The following is an 18,824-nucleotide window of genomic DNA, read 5'->3' as shown; positions in this document are numbered from 1 at the left end:
CTCCCCAAATGGCAAAATTCAAATTGTTCACTGGTTAAGACCCAATCAGTTATGGCACCTTTTTGCTCCCACCCCACTATTCCCACGCTGTCAAAATGCTTTGACGTTTAAATCTAGGTATTTATTGAGAAATGGAAATTAAAAGGCAAGAGGCCAAGAATTCAGAAAGGTTCTGGGTGGATGTTTGAACGTATCTCTAGGTCTCTTGAGACACATGTGGGTTTGCTCCGGGGCAGACACTGCTCCTCCAGAGCTGTCTGTGACGAGCACTGATCTGAAGGGCCAGTTTGTCACCAAACAGGCACCCTGGCACAGCGGCAGCAGTGTGGGCTCAGGGCTCTGCCACAGGTACAAGGGACAGCCGAGTCCTGCCCACCTGCCGGCGGACTGGATAGTTTAGAATAAGTAACTCTCACACCCTCCCTCAGAAAGAGAAAAACAGCTCAGAATGGTTGCCTCTGCCTCAGAAGCAGGCTTCAACTGACAAGCCACATGCAAGAGACATCTTGTGACTGATTAAGATGTCAAAGAGAGCACGCGGTCTTTTCCTTTCCTTGTGAAATTAAAAGCAATAAACTTATGACTTCTTGTGAGTGTAGAAAGAGACCAGGAAGGCTCACTTCTGCAACAGTCTAGGTCGACTTCACAAAGAGCAGCAGTTTATGGCTATTGTTATCAGACTCGCTCAATGGTGCACCGCATTCCTGATTTTATGTCAACGTTCCTCAGACATCTGTCATGAGCTTTTCACATTCCTAACAGACACAGAGGAACTGATACTTGGAGCATAGGAGGGTGCGCTTCACTGCTCTAAAGACATTTCTCTTGCATTGCTTCTGAGTCTACTAACAACAAAAGCTATTTAGAGTCCCAAACCTGGGGGTCTGTCACCAGTAAGGCATAACCACAGGTCTAAGTCACCCTGTTCCCAGAAGAAAACAAACCTCTCAGTTAGAGCCCTGCTGGGCGAGCCGCGGGTGGCCATCAGCTCCTCCTCCAGGTGCTGGCGCTCAGCCTCCAGGCGCTCCAGCTCCTCCTGTGAGCGCTTCTGCGGGGTGATAAACTGCAGCTCCTTCAGAAGTTCTTCTTTCTCATTGATCAGCATCAACTTCTCCTTCTCGATGTCCAGGGCCCCAGGCCAGGCTTCACCATCCAATTTTGACAGTTCAATTTTCAAGTTAGCCATGCTAAAGGTCAGAGAAGACACAAGCATTCAGGAATCCCACGCAGGGAGACGCCAAGCCTAGGCTTGTCTGGGTGCAACTGCAATCTATGGATTCCCCGAGATGCAGAGTGTGACACACACTCCACATCAGATGAACAGATACATCTAAAGCAGAGGGCACCAGGCGGGCGTCCCTGGTGTGTGGCGTGATGGGAGGGTACCCACAAGCTTCCACAGAGAAGTACACTGCATGCTAGGGTGCCCCAAAATGCTACTGAAAATCAGTCTTCTTCCAGAGAAACCGCACTTCCCAGAGGAAGTGGGTGGACACTGGAGTATTAGATCACAGAAGGAAGACATGATAGGGTGGAGCCTTGGTCAACTCACAGCAGAATCAGTTCATTAAGGCTCCACATCCCCAAGGCTAACGGTGTCTCCCAGCCTCCCTGTCCTCAGGCCTCACCCTGGGAAATCTCCCTCCACGGCCCCGGTGAGCACTAATTACTGAATAATCTCTCCCGTCTCGGGGTCTATGGCTTCTGACCTATGCTCCCCTGTGCTGGCTGTTTGGCTTCATGGACCTTAACCAGTGACTCAAAGGTGGCTGGTGTGGCAGTCACAGGGTGGAGAGGAATGGCCAGAGGAAGATGAGGGAAAGTGCCACAGCAGAGCACCTGGTGCCACAGTTCTGCTGGCCCCCAGCTTCCCTGCGTCTAGAGTCCAGTCGTGAACAGCCAAGGTTATGGAACTCCCAGCTCAGCACAAGCGGTGAGCTCTGGAATGGATGGCTCACCCTGCAGCAATGTGAAGCCATCAGGACTTCCCACAAGATGGAAGCTGGAGGCTCCTTGGCCAGAAGGGGCAAGATCCAGATGGCCTATGGCCACGGCTGGTACCGACACTGACATCAGAGTCCTACATAAACCACTGATGGTTGCTTGGGCTACTGGACAGCATATACCACATATGAAAAAGAGAAAGGGGATTTGTTCTTCCTATTTTGAAGAAACTATACAGAAAAGAAAGAACTATTATGAAAAACACCTGGAGACAAGGCTGTGTGGTAGGGCCGCACCATGTGCCATCATCGGTCAGTCTCTTCCTGTGGGTTTTAAAGACAACAAAGCTGTCCTAGATGGTACATGGCAAGTGTGTACGACTCTCCCCCACTGTCTGCTTACGACAGATGTAGCATCAGCTATTCTTCAGCCCTAACCATGAAACCATAAACAACTGTCTCAACGCACTGGAAAATTAATCATCAAATTGCTAAATGAGCATAATATTATTAGCTTCACTGAGCATCTAAAACAAAAGCTGCGGGAGAACTCGGGCTCAGGGAAGAGCAGCTCAGAGCCTCCCTTGTTAACAACCAAGGAGGGAATGCGTTCAACACAGCAAAAATCCCTTGTGGGTTCCCTTCCGCTCAGCATCACCAGTAACCCTAAAACCAATTCCAAATAACACCAGTGCAGCCAAGTGGCAGGGAAGTAATGACCTAAGGTTGGATGTGATCAAAGCAGCCATTTGAGCTGGGAGTGACAGCACAGCAGAGGGAGAAAGCTGTCACTTACTCAAGGGCACACAAGTAGGCAGACATTGGACTATATTTTGAAAAGGGTGCTCAGATCTGATGGGGAGAGTGTGCAGGGACTTCCAGGACCTAGGAAGGGAAAGGTTACCCAAGTTCTGGAGGTAAGGACTGTTACATCCAGTTACTCTAGAGATCACTCAAGGTGTCCCAAAGACTTGACCTTGTTGTCTTTGGGACACCTTGAGTTATGGCCATTAGCCTTCAGAAAACCAGGCATAAAGCTTGGACTTTGTCCACGGCACAACCAAAGATTTCTGGCCACTGGAGGGTTGGACTGCTCACAGCGAGAGCACCTTTGAACATGCCACCCAGGAACAGGAATAGCAGTCAAGTCACTGGGCCTCCACACCAAACTTCAGCCCTCATAACCTACTGAAGACAGACCCTCCCCTCCCCCACCCCCACCCCCAGTTCCATTCCTGGAAAGGAGAAAGCCTAATATAAAAACCTTTCCTACCCTCAAGACATTTAAAATCTGTCAGGGGAAGTTTAAAGAGACATTAAAGTTCGCTGAGTTAAATGCTACTCAGAGTGACCGAGGGACTTGTTCAAGGTCATGTGGTTAATCATGTGTGGAACGAAGCCTGGTTTCTGTTCAGTACATTGAAGACCCAAGTACTCTCTGAAACTCTGCTGACACAGAGGCAAATACTGTAGTAATATTCATCTCACTCTGAGAGCCAGATAACCTCTAAGACCTATGGTCAATTGCTTTAAAAGTCCATTGTCTCTAGTGACAAGGGACGTGTCTGAACAGGTGACGGTACTTATGGCAGAAGACACAGCACTCCGAGAGGAGAAATGGATTGAGGCCTCACTCTCCTGTGTGTGTGATGATGTAGTAGTTCTTAAGGCCTCCCAAGATGAATCCATGTTTAGGCTCTTAGAAGAAGAATAAAATCAATTATATCAGATTGGCCTCCACCTCAGAAACAAGTGGGGTGTGCTATAGTCTGTAATACTCTGAGTATCCACCTGCTTATGTTAGGGTCCTGTGGTACCCTAGCAGAGTCAAGGAATTAACCAGATAGGAGCATGAGGGTTTGTAAGAGCTGATGAGGGTCAGTAGAGATTCCCTCCTCTTTCCCCAGCCTGTCAGAGGGGACAGACACACAATGCAGCGCCCTCCAGGAGGCAGCAGGAAGCCTTCAGAGCAAAGCTTCTGAGAGCTAAGTCCTCAGGAGAGGCACAGCGCAGGCCACTGCACAGGGTTTCAGTCTGACGAACCAACCATCCCCCTTCCAATTGGAAATAGTGTACAACCTAAAAACTTTTCTCCCAGACGGAAGGGGAAACATTTATCCCCACATTTCTCCTTAAATTCTCCTGATTTGGGCATAGTGACGCACGCCTTTAATCCCAGTGCGTGGGAGGCAGAGGCGGCTCTGAGTTTGAAGCCACCCTGGTCTAAAGAGCAAGTTCCAGGGTGATCGGGGTACACAGAGAAGTCCTGTCTTAAAACACAATAAAATTCTCCAACTCTGCAGGAAGGGAAGAGGAAGCTGGAAGCAACCTTTACAGGTTAAAGCACCAAGGGCAAGAGAGTTGGTGAGCATGGGAGGCAGTGACTGTCACACATCTGTCACATGTCACCACAGGGCAGAACTTAATCCTGGAAAACAGGCCAGCCTCAGAGTTCCCAACCACAGGAGACAGCTCTGATCCCTCACCTTCTCTTGGCTTCTTCATATTGGAGACTCAGTCTGACCTTTTCAGCTAAATTTGATCTGCTTCGAACCCCAATCTAGTAAAAACAGAAGGAGAAAAAGTCAGTTAACTCTGTTAAGGAATGACGTAAACTGCTTTTGTTTCTAAGAGGCCCAAGTAATTGAAAAGCTTGAGAAAATGGCTATGGAGTGGGGCCGGCCCGGTTAGAAAGCAGTTCCTCAGGGGGCAAAAGGCTTCTACTCAGGCTCGTCTGCTCCGTGAAGACTGCAGCACCACCTTCCCCACAGTGTAAATAAATGCAAGACAAAAATATCAGGTAAATGTGTCTGGTATCTGAGAGTTTATGAAGGGTATATAGGTCAATGAAACTGATGAAACAGAACAGATTTCTTTACCAAAATTTCCATTATTTAACTCATAACTACACAAAAATGTAAACTAAAGAACGTGAGGGGCTAATGTTCACACAGAGAGCCTGCAGCCACCTGCCTCATGTCTCACACACACGCATCTAAAAGGCAGAAATACTTGGAAATAAATTTTCACGGAGGTGGGGGGGGGGGGATGATACCCAGGTCACAGTAAATATTTCTCAAACATCAGAGATAATTCACGAATACTTAATCAACATCAAATTTATAAAAACAACGTCTTAAGACAAACCCACCATGCATAGGGTTGTGTGTACCCTGTATGCCCCGTGTGTGTGTGTATGTGTGTGTGTGTGTGTATTAGATCCCTGGGGCTGGAGTCGGAGGTGGTGGTGAGCTGTCTGACGTGGGTGCTGGGAGCCTCAGGCAGAACAAACACCTCTTACAGGTTGCACCACTCTCCAGCCCCTCCTGGCTAGCTTTAACCTTTTCTGCTTCTTATTGCCCTAGTGTTCATGTGAAGTGACTCCAGTTAAATGTGGATTTAGTTCTAGCTTTTCAGTAGCATCTACCTGTAAATGCAGTCAGAGAAAGCTGCAACTACATGCCCTCGGAACTTTCACAGGAAAAGACAAGGCTGTGACTTCTAACATGCATCTGCAGAGTGGAGCATGCTCTAGCTCCTGCTCCAGTCATGAGCCCCAGCCCCGTCACTACCAACCCCCACCCGCCTGCCCTACACCTAGCCCATCCCCCATCCCCCACCTCACCCCCCCACCCCATCACTACCAACACCCGACCCACCTGCCCCACACCGCCTAACCTATCCCCCACTTCCACCCTTCCACCCATCCTCCCTCGGGGCAACAGCACTGGGGCGGCCGATGCCCTCTGACCACTTACATCTCCAGAAATGCTTGTCTGTGACCCAGCGTCAAGGGTCTGTCTGGACAGAGAGAGATGAGAATTCACAGGACTAGATCTCAGATCCGGCTCGGAACTGCCCATGTTCTGATCCAAATGAAATCGCTCCTGCAGCTTAGCAAGACTCTGTCAAAAAGCACACAGCACCTTCTAAGTATAAAGGCAGCGGGCAGCCCATTTCCAGTGTCACTGAATGGCAGCAGCCGTCCTGATGACAACAGTGACTTTTTAAGTTTTGCACAAGCACATGATTTTGGCAGTATATGAGAGCTGATTCAGAAGATGGCCTCCCTTCTCCTGTGGATGCTAGACTCTAGCTTTGTTTTTATTTACTGTATGTGCATTTTTGTGCACGTGTGCACGAACCACATATATGCAAGTGCCCATGGAGGCCACAAGACGACGTCTGATCCGGAAGTGGACGGACCTCTGCAAGAGCAGCCAGAACTCAACCGCCCAACACTCTCTAGTCTTTGGCCTTGAATGTAATACAGTATGTTCGATTCTTATTTTTCAACACTTCCTTAAGTGACCCTTATTCACTAGGGATCTCTATAGTTTGCATATGGTCCATATGTATTCCATGCACTCTCAATGTGATGACTGATGCTCAGAGGTGGCAGCACCTGGGAGAGAAGGAGTCAGTACAATATGAGAACAGCTCTGAAAAGACCACGATTCATTCCCAACCGAGCACAGCGGCACAGAGAGCAAAGGTTGGTTTCTAAACCGCTCCGGCTTCCTGTCTGGCCACCAATCTCTTCAAGGCTCACTGTAACACGAGCCACTTGAGGATTTTACAAAAGACTGAAAAGGAAGTGGGGCCAGGCATTCTTGGACTCTCAGTCTCCGAATCTGTAGGTTAAACAAGCCTTTTTTCTTTATAAAGTAGCTAGCTTCAGGTGTTTTGCTACAACAACAGAGAACAGACTAATACAGAACTACTCAACATTATAGAAATCGTGGCATCATTCAATGTTTATAATGTAACCTCTCATTTTAGATCTACAGTAAGACATTCCCATTTGGAAAGGGCTACAGTTATACTACTTTTTATCTAGACAAGACCCAAGAGATGACTCCATTTACAGAATAGGAAATGGAGCCCAGTTGTGAATGAGTAGCCTAGCCTCATCTGAGTCCATCTATATGCCGACTGCACGCCCCGTCTGTGGAGATGACTGACTGCTGATAGCAAGGTGAGTAATCCAAGTGTGTGTGTGCCTTTGGTGACTGCCACGCCACACACGGGGTTAACTTTAGAGGGAGGGCATGCACAAGTCAAGGCACTAGAAAGAAAATCTAATCCAAGTTGCTTTTTAAAAGCCCTAAAGTAGCATTAAGTTTAAGAACAAAAACTAAAAACCCATGACTGTTAACAAGGCACTATTTAACCTGATGGTTAGGATTTCCATCCTAGGAGCACAGATGTTAAGAGGCCCAACATGAACATTTGCAGGCTCAGGCATGCCAAGGAGAGTAGGCTTGGCTTCAGAAGGACATAAGGCTGAAAGAGGGAAGGAAGGAAGAAGGGTCGGGAAGGGAGGAAAGGAGGAAAATACCTAAGATCCAATATTTAATTTTCTCCTTTCACAAGAACAAACACACTACATATACACGCATACACGCATGTGATAAAACCAGACACATCACATTACACAGACCAGAAAAGAACAAAGAGACATTTTGGTGAATGTGGGCAAGTCTTTTCTGTTTCTTTTTAAATGTAAATGATCAGTAATTGTTTCGTCTTAGCTGTGATGATGACACAAGTTAATCCATTTGGTAGCTTGTGACTAGTATGTTTCAAAGAAATAGAAGATACTGGAAAATAAACTTGGAGCATATTACCAGTATGAAGAGAATATTACTGTGGAAATGGTTTTGAGTGGCTGTGTGTTTATCTTTAGCTGTACATAGTTGTGTTAGTGGATTTGTATGTAAAATATTTGCCATTGTGCTCAAATAGGTTTAGAAGTCAGCCAACATCTGATCTCTCTTCTGGCTCTACTGCTGATCTCTGCAACTGCTAATTACTCTATGTACTTTAGTAGCCAAAAGAATTCAACCTGACCCGGAGACAAGACCAAAGCACTCAGGAGAAACAAGGGCAGCCCTAACTCGATCTACTACAGGCTTCCATATGACTGTGCCCAGGTTCAGGGACACAACTACCCTATGCATTTCAGAAATGACCAATTTAGTCAGCAGGACACTTGTGGACAACAATGACATCTGAGTAACGTCTGCATGCACTACAGATGTGTGTATGGTTGTCATCTACCTGTTTATAAAACACCACATACTGAGGCTTCCTGTGCTCATACCTCCTTGTCACTGCTTCCCGGCTCTGTGGTTTGAGTAACTCATTAGGTTTCCTATGCTGTGGTTCGTGGACTATAGCCAGGGCCGTGCTGCCTCGATGTCCCTCAGTGTTGGTAAGGATTAAGGGCCCTGTATGAGGGAGGCACTCGGCAAGGACCTGGTTAGTCACGCTCCCAAGGATCTGTCCTGGACACCACTATCTTTTCCATCAGATCACTTCTTGCAGGTTATTGTGAAATTCCAAAACTGAAAAGTCACATGGATATAAGAGTATTTTTCTTATGCAGCAAACAACTGGAAAGCAACACGCAGAAGTTGAACGCCACATTTAAATGGAGAAGTTGTGTTACAAACACAAGAATCATTGCTGGCTCAACCACAACTCAAAGATGCAGACTACAGCTGACCAGATGAAGATGAACTCCCAACTTCTTCATGTTTTTCACAATAGGGAATTGGAAAGGGAGAGAAAGGTCATTAAGACACGGACAGCAGTGGCTCTGCCAGGCACAGGCGCTGGAGCGCTCACCACCCACAGCTGCTCTGTCTTCCTCTGCACAGAGGATGATCTGAGGAGTAAGACCTGCAGGCTGGAAACTGCAGCAAGGGCGGGGGATCAACTAGCACTGCTCCTGGAGTGACTATGGTTGTCCCGTGCCTGGGTCAATATCCCCCAACCCAGGAGACATAGCTATTACCTACTGGTGATGACAGTACACTTCCATGTACCCTGGGTGGGGTCACTGTGAGGGGCACCCAAGTCTAGATCACACCAGAAGTTTCTAATGCACTTAGGAGGAGCGGTGCAAGACACAAGCTCTTCCTTCAGGCTCCCCGCACTCTACTTAGTCTGAAAGGACACCTGAGCCTTCACAAAGGACAGCAGAAGCTGGGAACCAACTCATTCTCCATGGGTTCCTCAGTGCCTGTAACCGTCCAGCAGGCATGATCAGCGGCATGAGTGGGGAGCTCCTCACGTGACCCAGTAGACAGACACAGATGCCCCACGCCATACCTGCATCAGGTCTTGCTTTTCTTTTTCTCCTGAGCTGATGGCCTTTCTGATAGACTTCAGTTCTGTCAGGATGGCTTTGGCTTCATTAAGTTCATACCCACTCTGGCCTCCGGACATCTTCTCATCAATTCTATGAAGAGAGGAGGAGACAGGGAAAAGAATTCAACAAGACAGGCACAGAGGAGCCGCTGGTGCGGGGTGCCCTCCTGAGCAGACGACTTTACATCATTGCTCTCACACACCACCACACAGATTGAGCGCTCTCCCTTGCCCTTGGGTTCAACTTCTCCATCCACTACATCCTACCTTCATCCCTTCCTAACCACTTTCAAGCAATAACACATTTTGGGCTGCTCCTGATGCTAGCAGAATGCAGTTGTTACCACACTCAGCCTTATCGCTATACCAAGAAAGAAAGCCAGCAGGGGCAACACTGTAGCAACAGAAGCCCCACACTGCTGGCAAGCAGGGCAGGGCGAAGCGGAGCGCAGGCAGCACCGTGAGCCTGCAGTAAGTACTCAACAAATGCTTATTTGGACTAGTGAATCTCTTATAATATTTGGATTATATGGTCTCTTATTTCTGTCAAATACATGAAAAGTATCCATTAAATCCATGAACTGAGGTGGAATGTCTTGCTGGCTGAGTTTGAATTTAGGAAAGACAGATGGACAGGACTGACGTGCTGCTTTGCCAGTGTGCACTGCGTACACGGCTCTTCAGTGAGTTAATCTGTCCCAGGTCCCCATGGAAGTCCCTATTTTACATCATTGTGATTGCTGGCTGGAGGACTGAAGAATCGCTTTTGAAGAGCTCAACCCCACTTGCTACATCTTTTAAAGAACATGTTGGGTGTTCTGCATCCATTCGTCTCCGGTTAGGATCCTGCCTGGGGTTCCTCACAGCCAATGCCTCTGCCCCACCGTCAGCCTTCAGCTCGGCACAGCCTCCTCAGACCTGCTTTAGGACTGAGCAACAGAGCCTCCAGAGAAATGGCAGCCACCGAATGGGAAGGAACGGACTCTCAGCCCATCTGGGTTAGGCCACTTTATAGTTAATATGCACTCTCCATGTGAAACCCAATGCCATATTAATCACTTTGCCAAACAGAGTTAACTCAGACAAGTACAGTCTGGAGATAACACATTTCCCTGAGTACTAATTCAGTAAATATTGTTTGCTACTGAACAAGCAATTAAGCCTCTAAAAGCCTAACAAAATAAACTTGATTATAAGGTCATTTGATAATAAAGTACTGACAAAAAAGTCACAGAATTAAACACACACACATACACAGAGTCGGCACAGGGCCTTGGTGACCCCATTGTCACTTTTCCCGAATGAAGAACTGAAGCCAGAAAGCTTCTGCCAACTTGACTCTTCAGCCACACAGACTGGCCAATAGCGTGGCTGCTTGAAACTTTTGGACCCTGGCTGAGGAATGCTATAAACATAAGTCTAGAATATTCACTTATTTGTGAAGGGATTTATCAAAGTAATCTTTGGGTCCTCCAGGAATTTTATATACCAACTTAGTCCAAGGCAAAGGCTCACTAAGCAAAAGAAATGCCGTTTGCAAGTGTTGTCTTGGCGTTTACAGGCAGGGCACTTTATAAGCTACAAGCAAGCAAACAAAGACTGGAGACAAACTGGGATTTTCTGAAACCATGAACATGTAACAGAAAGCACGCCCAAAGTCAGAGTGATTCCTTCCTACCTGTGAATCCTCAGAGTGTGAAGGCAAAGCACCCCCACCTTAATTCAGAAACATAATCCATCATTTGAATACAGAGTGCACTTAGAGCTGACTGCTAGTTTACATTTCTGAGGTTTGCTTGTTGAAGGCGATTTCTCTGCTGTCTTGCTCTGCAATTGGAGCATTTCCTCCACCCCCTCCTCTGCTCACTTCCGATGCTCATTTCCATCTCTAGTGGCTTTCTTTTCCTTTCTCTCCGGGTCTTACTCCCCGCTTTCCTCCCTTTCTTGACCTCACTATAAAAACATGAACGGGGTTGGATGGCTCACTCATTTTTTTGCTGGCTCTTGTTATAGAGCCATAGGCTGAGCTACCTTCTGCTTTTAAAATGAAGTACCATGATTTCACTTTTCTATGTTTGAATGAAAAGGAGCTTTTTTTTTTTTTTAAACTGTAAACCGTTTACTTTATATCTGAAAGAGATTTTCACTTGTGTGCTTTCTCTGGAAAATGGGGACCACGTGTGCTTTTGATTGGCTAAGTGTTGCCATCATTTCCACTTAGGGAGGTGGCGCAGGGTGTCCTGGTGTCCACGTAGGCACAAGCCACACTACTGTTTAGGCCACAGTCAGATCTGAGGGCATAAATGGAAAAAACAGAGGCATAAAGATATTTGGTTCATCTAACATAAAACTGTTGTACCAAGTACATGAAATCTCAAGGATAAATCACATTAAAATTCCAGATGAAACAAACAAACAAATCCCACTGAAGTGAAATGTTAGAGAAACCTGCAGTGGGATTCCACTCAACATTCACTTTCACAGCCACTTAAGGAAAAAGTAGGTAGGGAAAGAGACAGACAGACACACAGACAGCTTCTTACATAGAATTAGCAGTGAGGTTTTTTGTTTTGTTTTGTTTTTTAAGTCTGCCCTCTGGTCCTACCAGCTTTCCCAGCATTTTAGAGGTATGGTGATAACAGAAGAAGAGAAAAAGCTTTCTTTTCCTTAGATATTGTATCTTTCTGTTCTTGGTTCATTCTAAGAAAGCCCAGAGTTCTACACAAATGTCCACTTTTTCCCCATGGAATGTTTCTGACCAAGTCTTAAAGGTGCCTTAGCTTCCTGTGAAGTGTTTGTAAGCTCACTGCCTTGAAACAACTGAGTGTTACTGTCACATCGACACAACAAACACAGCAAGTTTGACTAACCTTTAACACAGGGTGGTGACATGACATAATTTCATGGGTCTGAAAAATGTCTAACATATAGCTAAATATTTTGTGACACTCTTTAAAGTGTGTTTGGTATCCTGCCTGCGAATCTCTGCTTATGCTGATACACAAGTACTGAATCTGGATTGCACTGAGTGGGGGCAGTGCTTTGGAACGCAGCAGATACCCTAAGAGTAGAAGGCAGACTAGGATTTCATAGGCGAAAGGAACACAGCCCGGCCCTTTCCAGAGAGGCGGCTTCTGTGTTAGCCTGGCACTGCTAACCCTGCTGAGGAAGCTGCAGGAAGGACGGGAACCTGGCCAGGCAGAGGACAGACGAAGAAAGCAGCTGAGTGTCTTGGAGGACACCTTCCGTGCTCTCTGCGGTCATATGGCTATGGAAACCATAGGCTTATCTCTTCCTGGAGATATCTGTGGACCCGTGACTGGGAGAAAAAGCAGGGGCTTCCATAGGCTGGGAATAGCGTGGGCTCTTCCAGAACTGGCCACCTTTTCTTACCTCTGCCTCCCTTTAACCTGACCCATCTTAATGCTACCCCAGTGGCCTACCATCATTTAGAATTGGAAAGCAAAAAACCAAGAATGTGGCAAATTAAGAGCAGCAGGCTTCTTTGCAGAGCCTCACCTGCCCTGACTCCCCTGTGACAGATCAGGCTGGACCCCACATAGTCTCTGGGACTGATGGAAAGGTGGACAGAATCCCAGGGAGAGCTCAGAGCCTTTTTAGTCTAGGCCATCCAGGCAGCCCTACAGCACAATCTTGAGAAGGCGGGCAGTAGTCCAGGACACAAAGTTAAATTTCTCACTCTGGTTTTCTTTGGCTCATCTTCAATGATTAAGAAAAAGTTCAGACCTTTTCAAAGTGTATAGATTTTTTTTTCCAAGTATTTTTGTAAGTTGGATTCCTGGCACAGAGCTTTAAGCCTTTTATTTCTATGTTTCTTTGAGAAATGCCTTATGTAATTGGTATCTCTCTTTCTCTCTCTTTTTTTTATTACGGAGCTTTGAATTGCTGTAAAGTCAATTTTCGTATTTAATACTCACTGTTGCAGCGTTTCAAAGCCTTGCTGCTTATAGAGAAGTTCTTGCTTCATCTGGGAGAGTTCTCTTTTCAGCTTTTTAACCTTCCAAGAGAAACCAGGGCAGCCATTAATGCTCGTGAAGTAGTAACAGCACATTATTTCAGAAGATAAGAAGGAAGCAAGCTGATAAACCTTTTACCACATCTCCGTTACACACATTCCGAGGGACCACGAGTTATCAGTGTGGGATGACTCTGTAGCTACCTCTGCTCTCTGTCACCCACTCAGCAGCACTGTGATGAGCAGTCAGTCAGAGTCACGTGAGGACCTGGGGCCATGGATATCTAACTCTACACCCAACGTCTCCCCTTCTGTTACTGGGCTCTGGGTGACCAGCCATGCCCTGGCTCCTCACACATGCCCACTGGCACATGCCTCAGGGACCACACACACACACACAGAGTCACACACAGAGTCGCGCACACACACTCTCACTCTCTCTCTCTCTCTCTCTCTCTCTCTCTCACACACACACACACACACACACACACACACACACACACACACACACACACAGAGTGCGATCACACTTTGCCTGAGGCTCTGCCCAGCCTCCCAAGGATGACTCCTTCCACTTGCCTCTAAGTTAGTTCACGTGTCACCTTCTCATTAGCACTTCTCAGGTCACTTTACCCCAGGCTATTCTTCAATGGGTGCTCTGTCTGCCATGGGACACCAGGCTGCATGGGTGCTCTGTCTGCCATGGGACACCAGGCTGCATGGGTGCTCTGTCTCCCATAGGGACAGTAGGCTGCATGGGTGCTCTGTCTGCCATGGGACACCAGGCTGCATGGGTGCTCTGTCTGCCATAGGGACAGTAGGCTGCATGGGTGCTCTGTCTGCCATAGGGACAGTAGGCTGCATGGGTGCTCTGTCTGCCATGGGACACCAGGCTACATGGGTGCTCTGTCTGCCATGGGACACCAGGCTGCATGAGTGCTCTGTCTGCCATGGGACACCAGGCTACATGGGTGCTCTGTCTGCCATGGGACACCAGGCTGCATGAGTGCTCTGTCTCCCATAGGGACAGTAGGCTGCATGAGTGCTCTGTCTCCCATAGGGACAGTAGGCTACATGGGTGCTCTGTCTCCCATAGGGACAGTAGGCTGCATGGGTGCTCTGTCTGCCATGGGACACCAGGCTGCCTGGAACCACAGATATCCCAAACATCTGCAAGGGTTCTAAGCAAACCAAGTGATTAATAAATCCGTGTCATCACACTGATAAACACTTCTCCTGTTATCTGTTATGGTCTTTGGCAATAATGATGTGACAGCTTGACAGCTTACCAAAGCTGCACCTGCCTGGTGTTTAGTCATAATCTAATAAAGGCCTTCACATGAGCGGCAGGAACTTCCTTCCACATATCAAGTGATAGCTTTAAAATAAACTCTATTGTACCTTAGTGTTTCTGAGCTTTTATTTTTATTTTTTGTTTTCTATTTATTTTACTCCTTCTGAAGTATTTATTGACTCTATCCTGTGGCCAGGTCTGGGTCAGAGGCATGGACAGACACGGCCTCTCACCCATCCTATCCCCAGGGTCCTTACAGAAGCACAGAAGAGCCAGGTTCTGTACACAAAGTCCCCAGTGAAAAGACGCTTTCCAAACATCGAGGAAAAGTTCAGCACATGATGAGATAGATACACAAGGGTTTGGGGCTCAGGTCGGTGTAAGGCCGTCTGAGGAAATGGCCTAGGTGAGGTAAGAGAGTGAGTGAGTGTGCTCTCACTCAGTAGGAAGGGAAGGCGCTCAGCGTGGGACAAGTGCCCAGATCATAAAGCCACGTGATTCTCAGGATTAAAGAATGCTCCTGTTGCTGGGTCACACAGAAGAGGAAGCCTGGGCTACAAAATGTCAGAGATGGAGTCTTGAAGCCATGTTGAAGATTAATACCTCATGGTAAGAGCAACGAGAACTGACCTGCGCGCGCGCGTGTGTGTGTGTGTGTGTGTGTGTGTGTGTGTGTGAGAGAGAGAGAGAGAGAGAGAGAGAGAGAGAGAGAGAGAGAGAGAGAACTTGACACAACCTTTCTGGAAGAAGAACCTTAATTGAGAAAATGCCTCCATTAGATTGCCTATTGGCATTTTCTATTGGCATTAATCGAGCATTTTCTTGACTGTGATGGGGAGTGCCCCCACCCTGGAAGGTGGACCTGAGCAGGCCAGCATGAGGGCTGAGAGCGGGCTACTCAGAAGTGCTCCTCTAAGGCTTCAGCTTCCTTGAGTTCCTGCCCTGACTTCCCTCTGGGATGGACTGTGCCACAGAAGTAAGGCAAATAAATCCTTTCTTCCCCACGTTGGTTTGTTTATGGTGTTTCATCGCTGCACGGGAAAGCACAGTAACACAGGAATCAGGGAGGGATTTTACAGCAAGCTCTGCTCTGCTCTGGTGGACCAGAGGGGCCTGTGGTGCCTGCTTCCCGTGTGCCAGGATAAGGGCAACTGCTTCAGAGAGCAGAGCTCAGACGAGGCAGAAATCCACAGGACCTGGGGTGCTGAGGAGGGGAAAAAGTAGCAGAGACCCCTTCTGAGCACCTGGCTTGGTACCCCCAGCTCCCCCTACCCCAGGGGGAAACTACCTTTCCAAAGAGCAGAGCTCAAACTGGAGAGACACTGTAGGCGAGAGCAACATGTGGATTTGATTTTCAAAAAGTGTCTACATTACAGAAAGAAAGCTGACTCAGATGTGTGAAGATACGAATATGAGATCAACAGTAAAAGCCTCAAATACCTTCATCATCCAGAGACCCCAGAGAAGATACAAAATAAATGGTGAGAGTGGAGGGCGGGGGCATCCTGAGTGTGAGAGGTCAGAAGGAAAGGCAGGCGCTGTGTGAGTCATGTCTCTGTGTAGACAAGCACAGCACTTTGATTAAAGTACATTAAAATTCAGTATTTTATGCCTTAAGTTCAATCTGTCATTTCACTTTGTGCCCATTTATACTGTATCATGGGAAATAATACATGCAGTTATATTTCTAGAAGTATGGCCAATGTTATCAGAATGCAGAGAAGAGAGAGATGGGTGGGGGGTACCTGGCGGAGACAGAGGGACACTCTGGAACAGAAGCTGCGGTGTCAGCAAAGACTGACAGAGCATTCACAGAGCACGGCAGAGACATTAGCCTTTCGCACGTCAAAGGAGCCACAAGTAATCCACAGGTCATTGCCTGGGTACTTGTGGATCTGACAGCATGTTCATCCTTTTTGTTAAAAAGACAATAACCTTCTATTTAAAACAAAACAAAAAAGTGTATCAAGAAGTCAATAGCAACTGAAGAGATAGGCTGAAACCTGTCTTTACTTCTGAAAGGAGGGTTGGGAGAAACTTATCGAGACCGTACAGAGCTGCTGAGTTATGCCAATCAGTGCCGCACACTGACAAAAGGTGGTGTCCTCAGAGCCACTGGGGATAGGATGACAGGCCAATTTAAATGTTTCAGATAGTCCCTGTCTCAGAGATACTAGCACACTTCACATTCGCCACAGTGACGACCAAGAGGTGAAGACAAACGTGCAGAGGAAATACGCTGTGTACCTACAATGAAACAGCAGTTAGGTTCACAAAAAATAAAAAATCAGACGATGCTGCGGGATGTGTCAGCACAGATGGGCCCTGAGGACACCACATTAGACACCCGAAGCCACTCACAGAAGAATAGAGCGCATGGTTCTACTTACGCAGGCCACGTAAGCAGACTCAGACTCACAGTGGGGAGAACAGCGTCCGGGGCCTGGGGGAGGGGCACCGGGAGCTGCTGTTCTGTGGGCGGTAAGCCCTCATTTATACAGGGTACCATGTGCCACTGTGGGCACAGGGCACCTACAGTCAGCACCGCACACTCAACGTGTGTTAGAGCTCATAGTAAATGCCTATCACTCATAATAAAAAATAACATTTAAAAAATCTAAAAATGAATTCTGACCACCCTGACCTCTGAATTTTATTGTGTATGGAGGTAGGACATAGGAGGCTAACCTGAGCTGCCTTGGCTTCACGTTTTCTACCTAACACTGGCTGCAAGCACAACCTTCCTAGCTTAGGGAATCTGGCATATTACCGGAATGGTTCTTACTTCCCAAGTATTGACTTTAAAATCAAATGGATTTTGTTTTTTAGCTGTGAAACAATTCACTCCCATTATATTGACTAATGAGAATAGATCTGGCTTCCAGGAAGACATTTTTTTCTAACTGTTCTCTGGTTTGTGCAAATGGCCTTCCACTCACCTTCCTCACTAGCTACGGGAAGAGCACGGGGCTGCGTTTGTGCTCCACTCCAAGGGACCCAGCGGGAGGATCAGGCCAGTGGGACCAGGGCAGATTGGTCTGTATGCCGAGTGCACGCAGTACAGTGCACGCTGTACCGCACGCTGTAGCCCTCACTCTGCACGGAGGCAGTCACGGGCAGTTCTACTAAACCTGCATTATCCCAACCACTCCCACCTTCAATTCTCACAATTATGTGTGATAACAACATAATTCTAATGCTTATAATGTATGCGAGGAATATGGAACCTGAGGAGAAAACAGTGGGGAATCTAACAGAGCTGTGTGGAACCCAGGACCCAGGAGATGTTTTAAAGCTCCAGTTAGAGTTACAGCATACTGGGCTACGAGAAACCTGTGCCCTTCCTTTCAAGTTAGAAGTGTCCATATTCCTTGGCCCAGACCTGAAGACAAGCACAGGCCCACACGCGGAGTCGGCGCCTCCCCTTATGCCTGAATAACCACCATCTAATTTTATACGCAGGTTTCTTCAGAATCAAACCTGCGACCCAGAGTGCAGAGTCAGAAGCAAGAGAGACACTCAGGACCATTGTACACTCCCTGCTTTCTCTACTGACTGAGTCAAAGTAACTGACACTTTAAATTGACTTCAAAGTCATTTCTGAAAACTAGGAAGACACCGTGGTGGAGTATGTATGGCTGGAACCCACAGCACCTCTGCCCACTTGGCACAGTCCTGGAGCACCGTTGTATTTCAAAAGCAGGAGACTGAGGATGAGGAGGAGCGGGAGACAGGCAGGTTTCCCAGGCTTGCCCCTGAGGTGAACCCAGCAGCATTAAAGCTCTAACGAGCAAGGTGGTATTTTACTAATGAGTAGTGTCCCCTTTCTCGGTCACTCCCCTGTCGCGCAGGCAGCTCCTCTATAAGGCGAGAAAGGGCAACTGTCACCCTGCTCCCTCTGGAAATCTCCCCACGACTCCCACCCTGCTCCCATCGGCACCACATCTCATCAACTCCGGATAACAAGAGGGCCAAGAACACCGTTTTTAAACTTTAAAAACACAGAGGAAATCAGAACCCCAGAGCTGCTAGAACCATTTCTGATGACTAATTAAAGGGTTTCTGCCCTAAGAGACAAGATAGCCACAAAAAAAATTGATACTTCAATAAAAAAAAATGTTTATAAAACCTATGTGAAAAAATCCTAAGAACATCTAGGAATTTACTGTCTGAAAATAAAAATAATACAGAACTATGTAAACGTTCTCTATGAACACACAAAAAAATCGACCAGCAAGTTATCACATAACTCAACAATTCCACTCCAAGCAAATATCCAGAGAAATGGATGTGTATCTTCTCAAATATGTATGCATGCGTATACACAGAGCACATGTGTGTCTACAGAATGCATGTGTGTCCACAGAATACATGTGTGTCCACAGAATACATGTATGTTCACAGACTCAGACTCAGTCACCTACGAATCAGATTGTCAGTGTCTGATGGAAGG

The 18,824-nt window shown here is 47.1% G+C and overlaps 1 protein-coding gene across 2 annotated transcripts in view; it reads right to left on the bottom strand.

Annotated features, from left to right (window-relative positions):
- Wwc2 (WW and C2 domain containing 2) overlaps nt 1-18,824 on the bottom strand; it is a 167,165-nt gene that overhangs the window by 47,206 nt on the left and 101,135 nt on the right. For both annotated transcript variants that reach the window (XM_021169475.3, XM_021169476.3), the window contains exons 5-9: nt 13,040-13,119; nt 9,063-9,192; nt 5,702-5,848; nt 4,430-4,503; nt 945-1,187 (exon numbers count right to left, since the gene is read on the bottom strand). In XM_021169475.3, the coding sequence (XP_021025134.1) occupies nt 945-1,187; nt 4,430-4,503; nt 5,702-5,848; nt 9,063-9,192; nt 13,040-13,119 (674 nt within the window). The remainder of the gene's footprint in view (nt 1-944; nt 1,188-4,429; nt 4,504-5,701; nt 5,849-9,062; nt 9,193-13,039; nt 13,120-18,824) is intronic.

This window comes from Mus caroli, unplaced genomic scaffold (assembly GCF_978045245.1).
Source record: "Mus caroli unplaced genomic scaffold, Mus_caroli_1 scaffold_10, whole genome shotgun sequence".
NCBI classification, from domain to species: domain Eukaryota; kingdom Metazoa; phylum Chordata; class Mammalia; order Rodentia; family Muridae; genus Mus; species Mus caroli.
The sequence above is the reverse complement of the archived record's forward strand: the minus strand, read 5'-3'. Positions and strand labels throughout refer to the sequence as shown.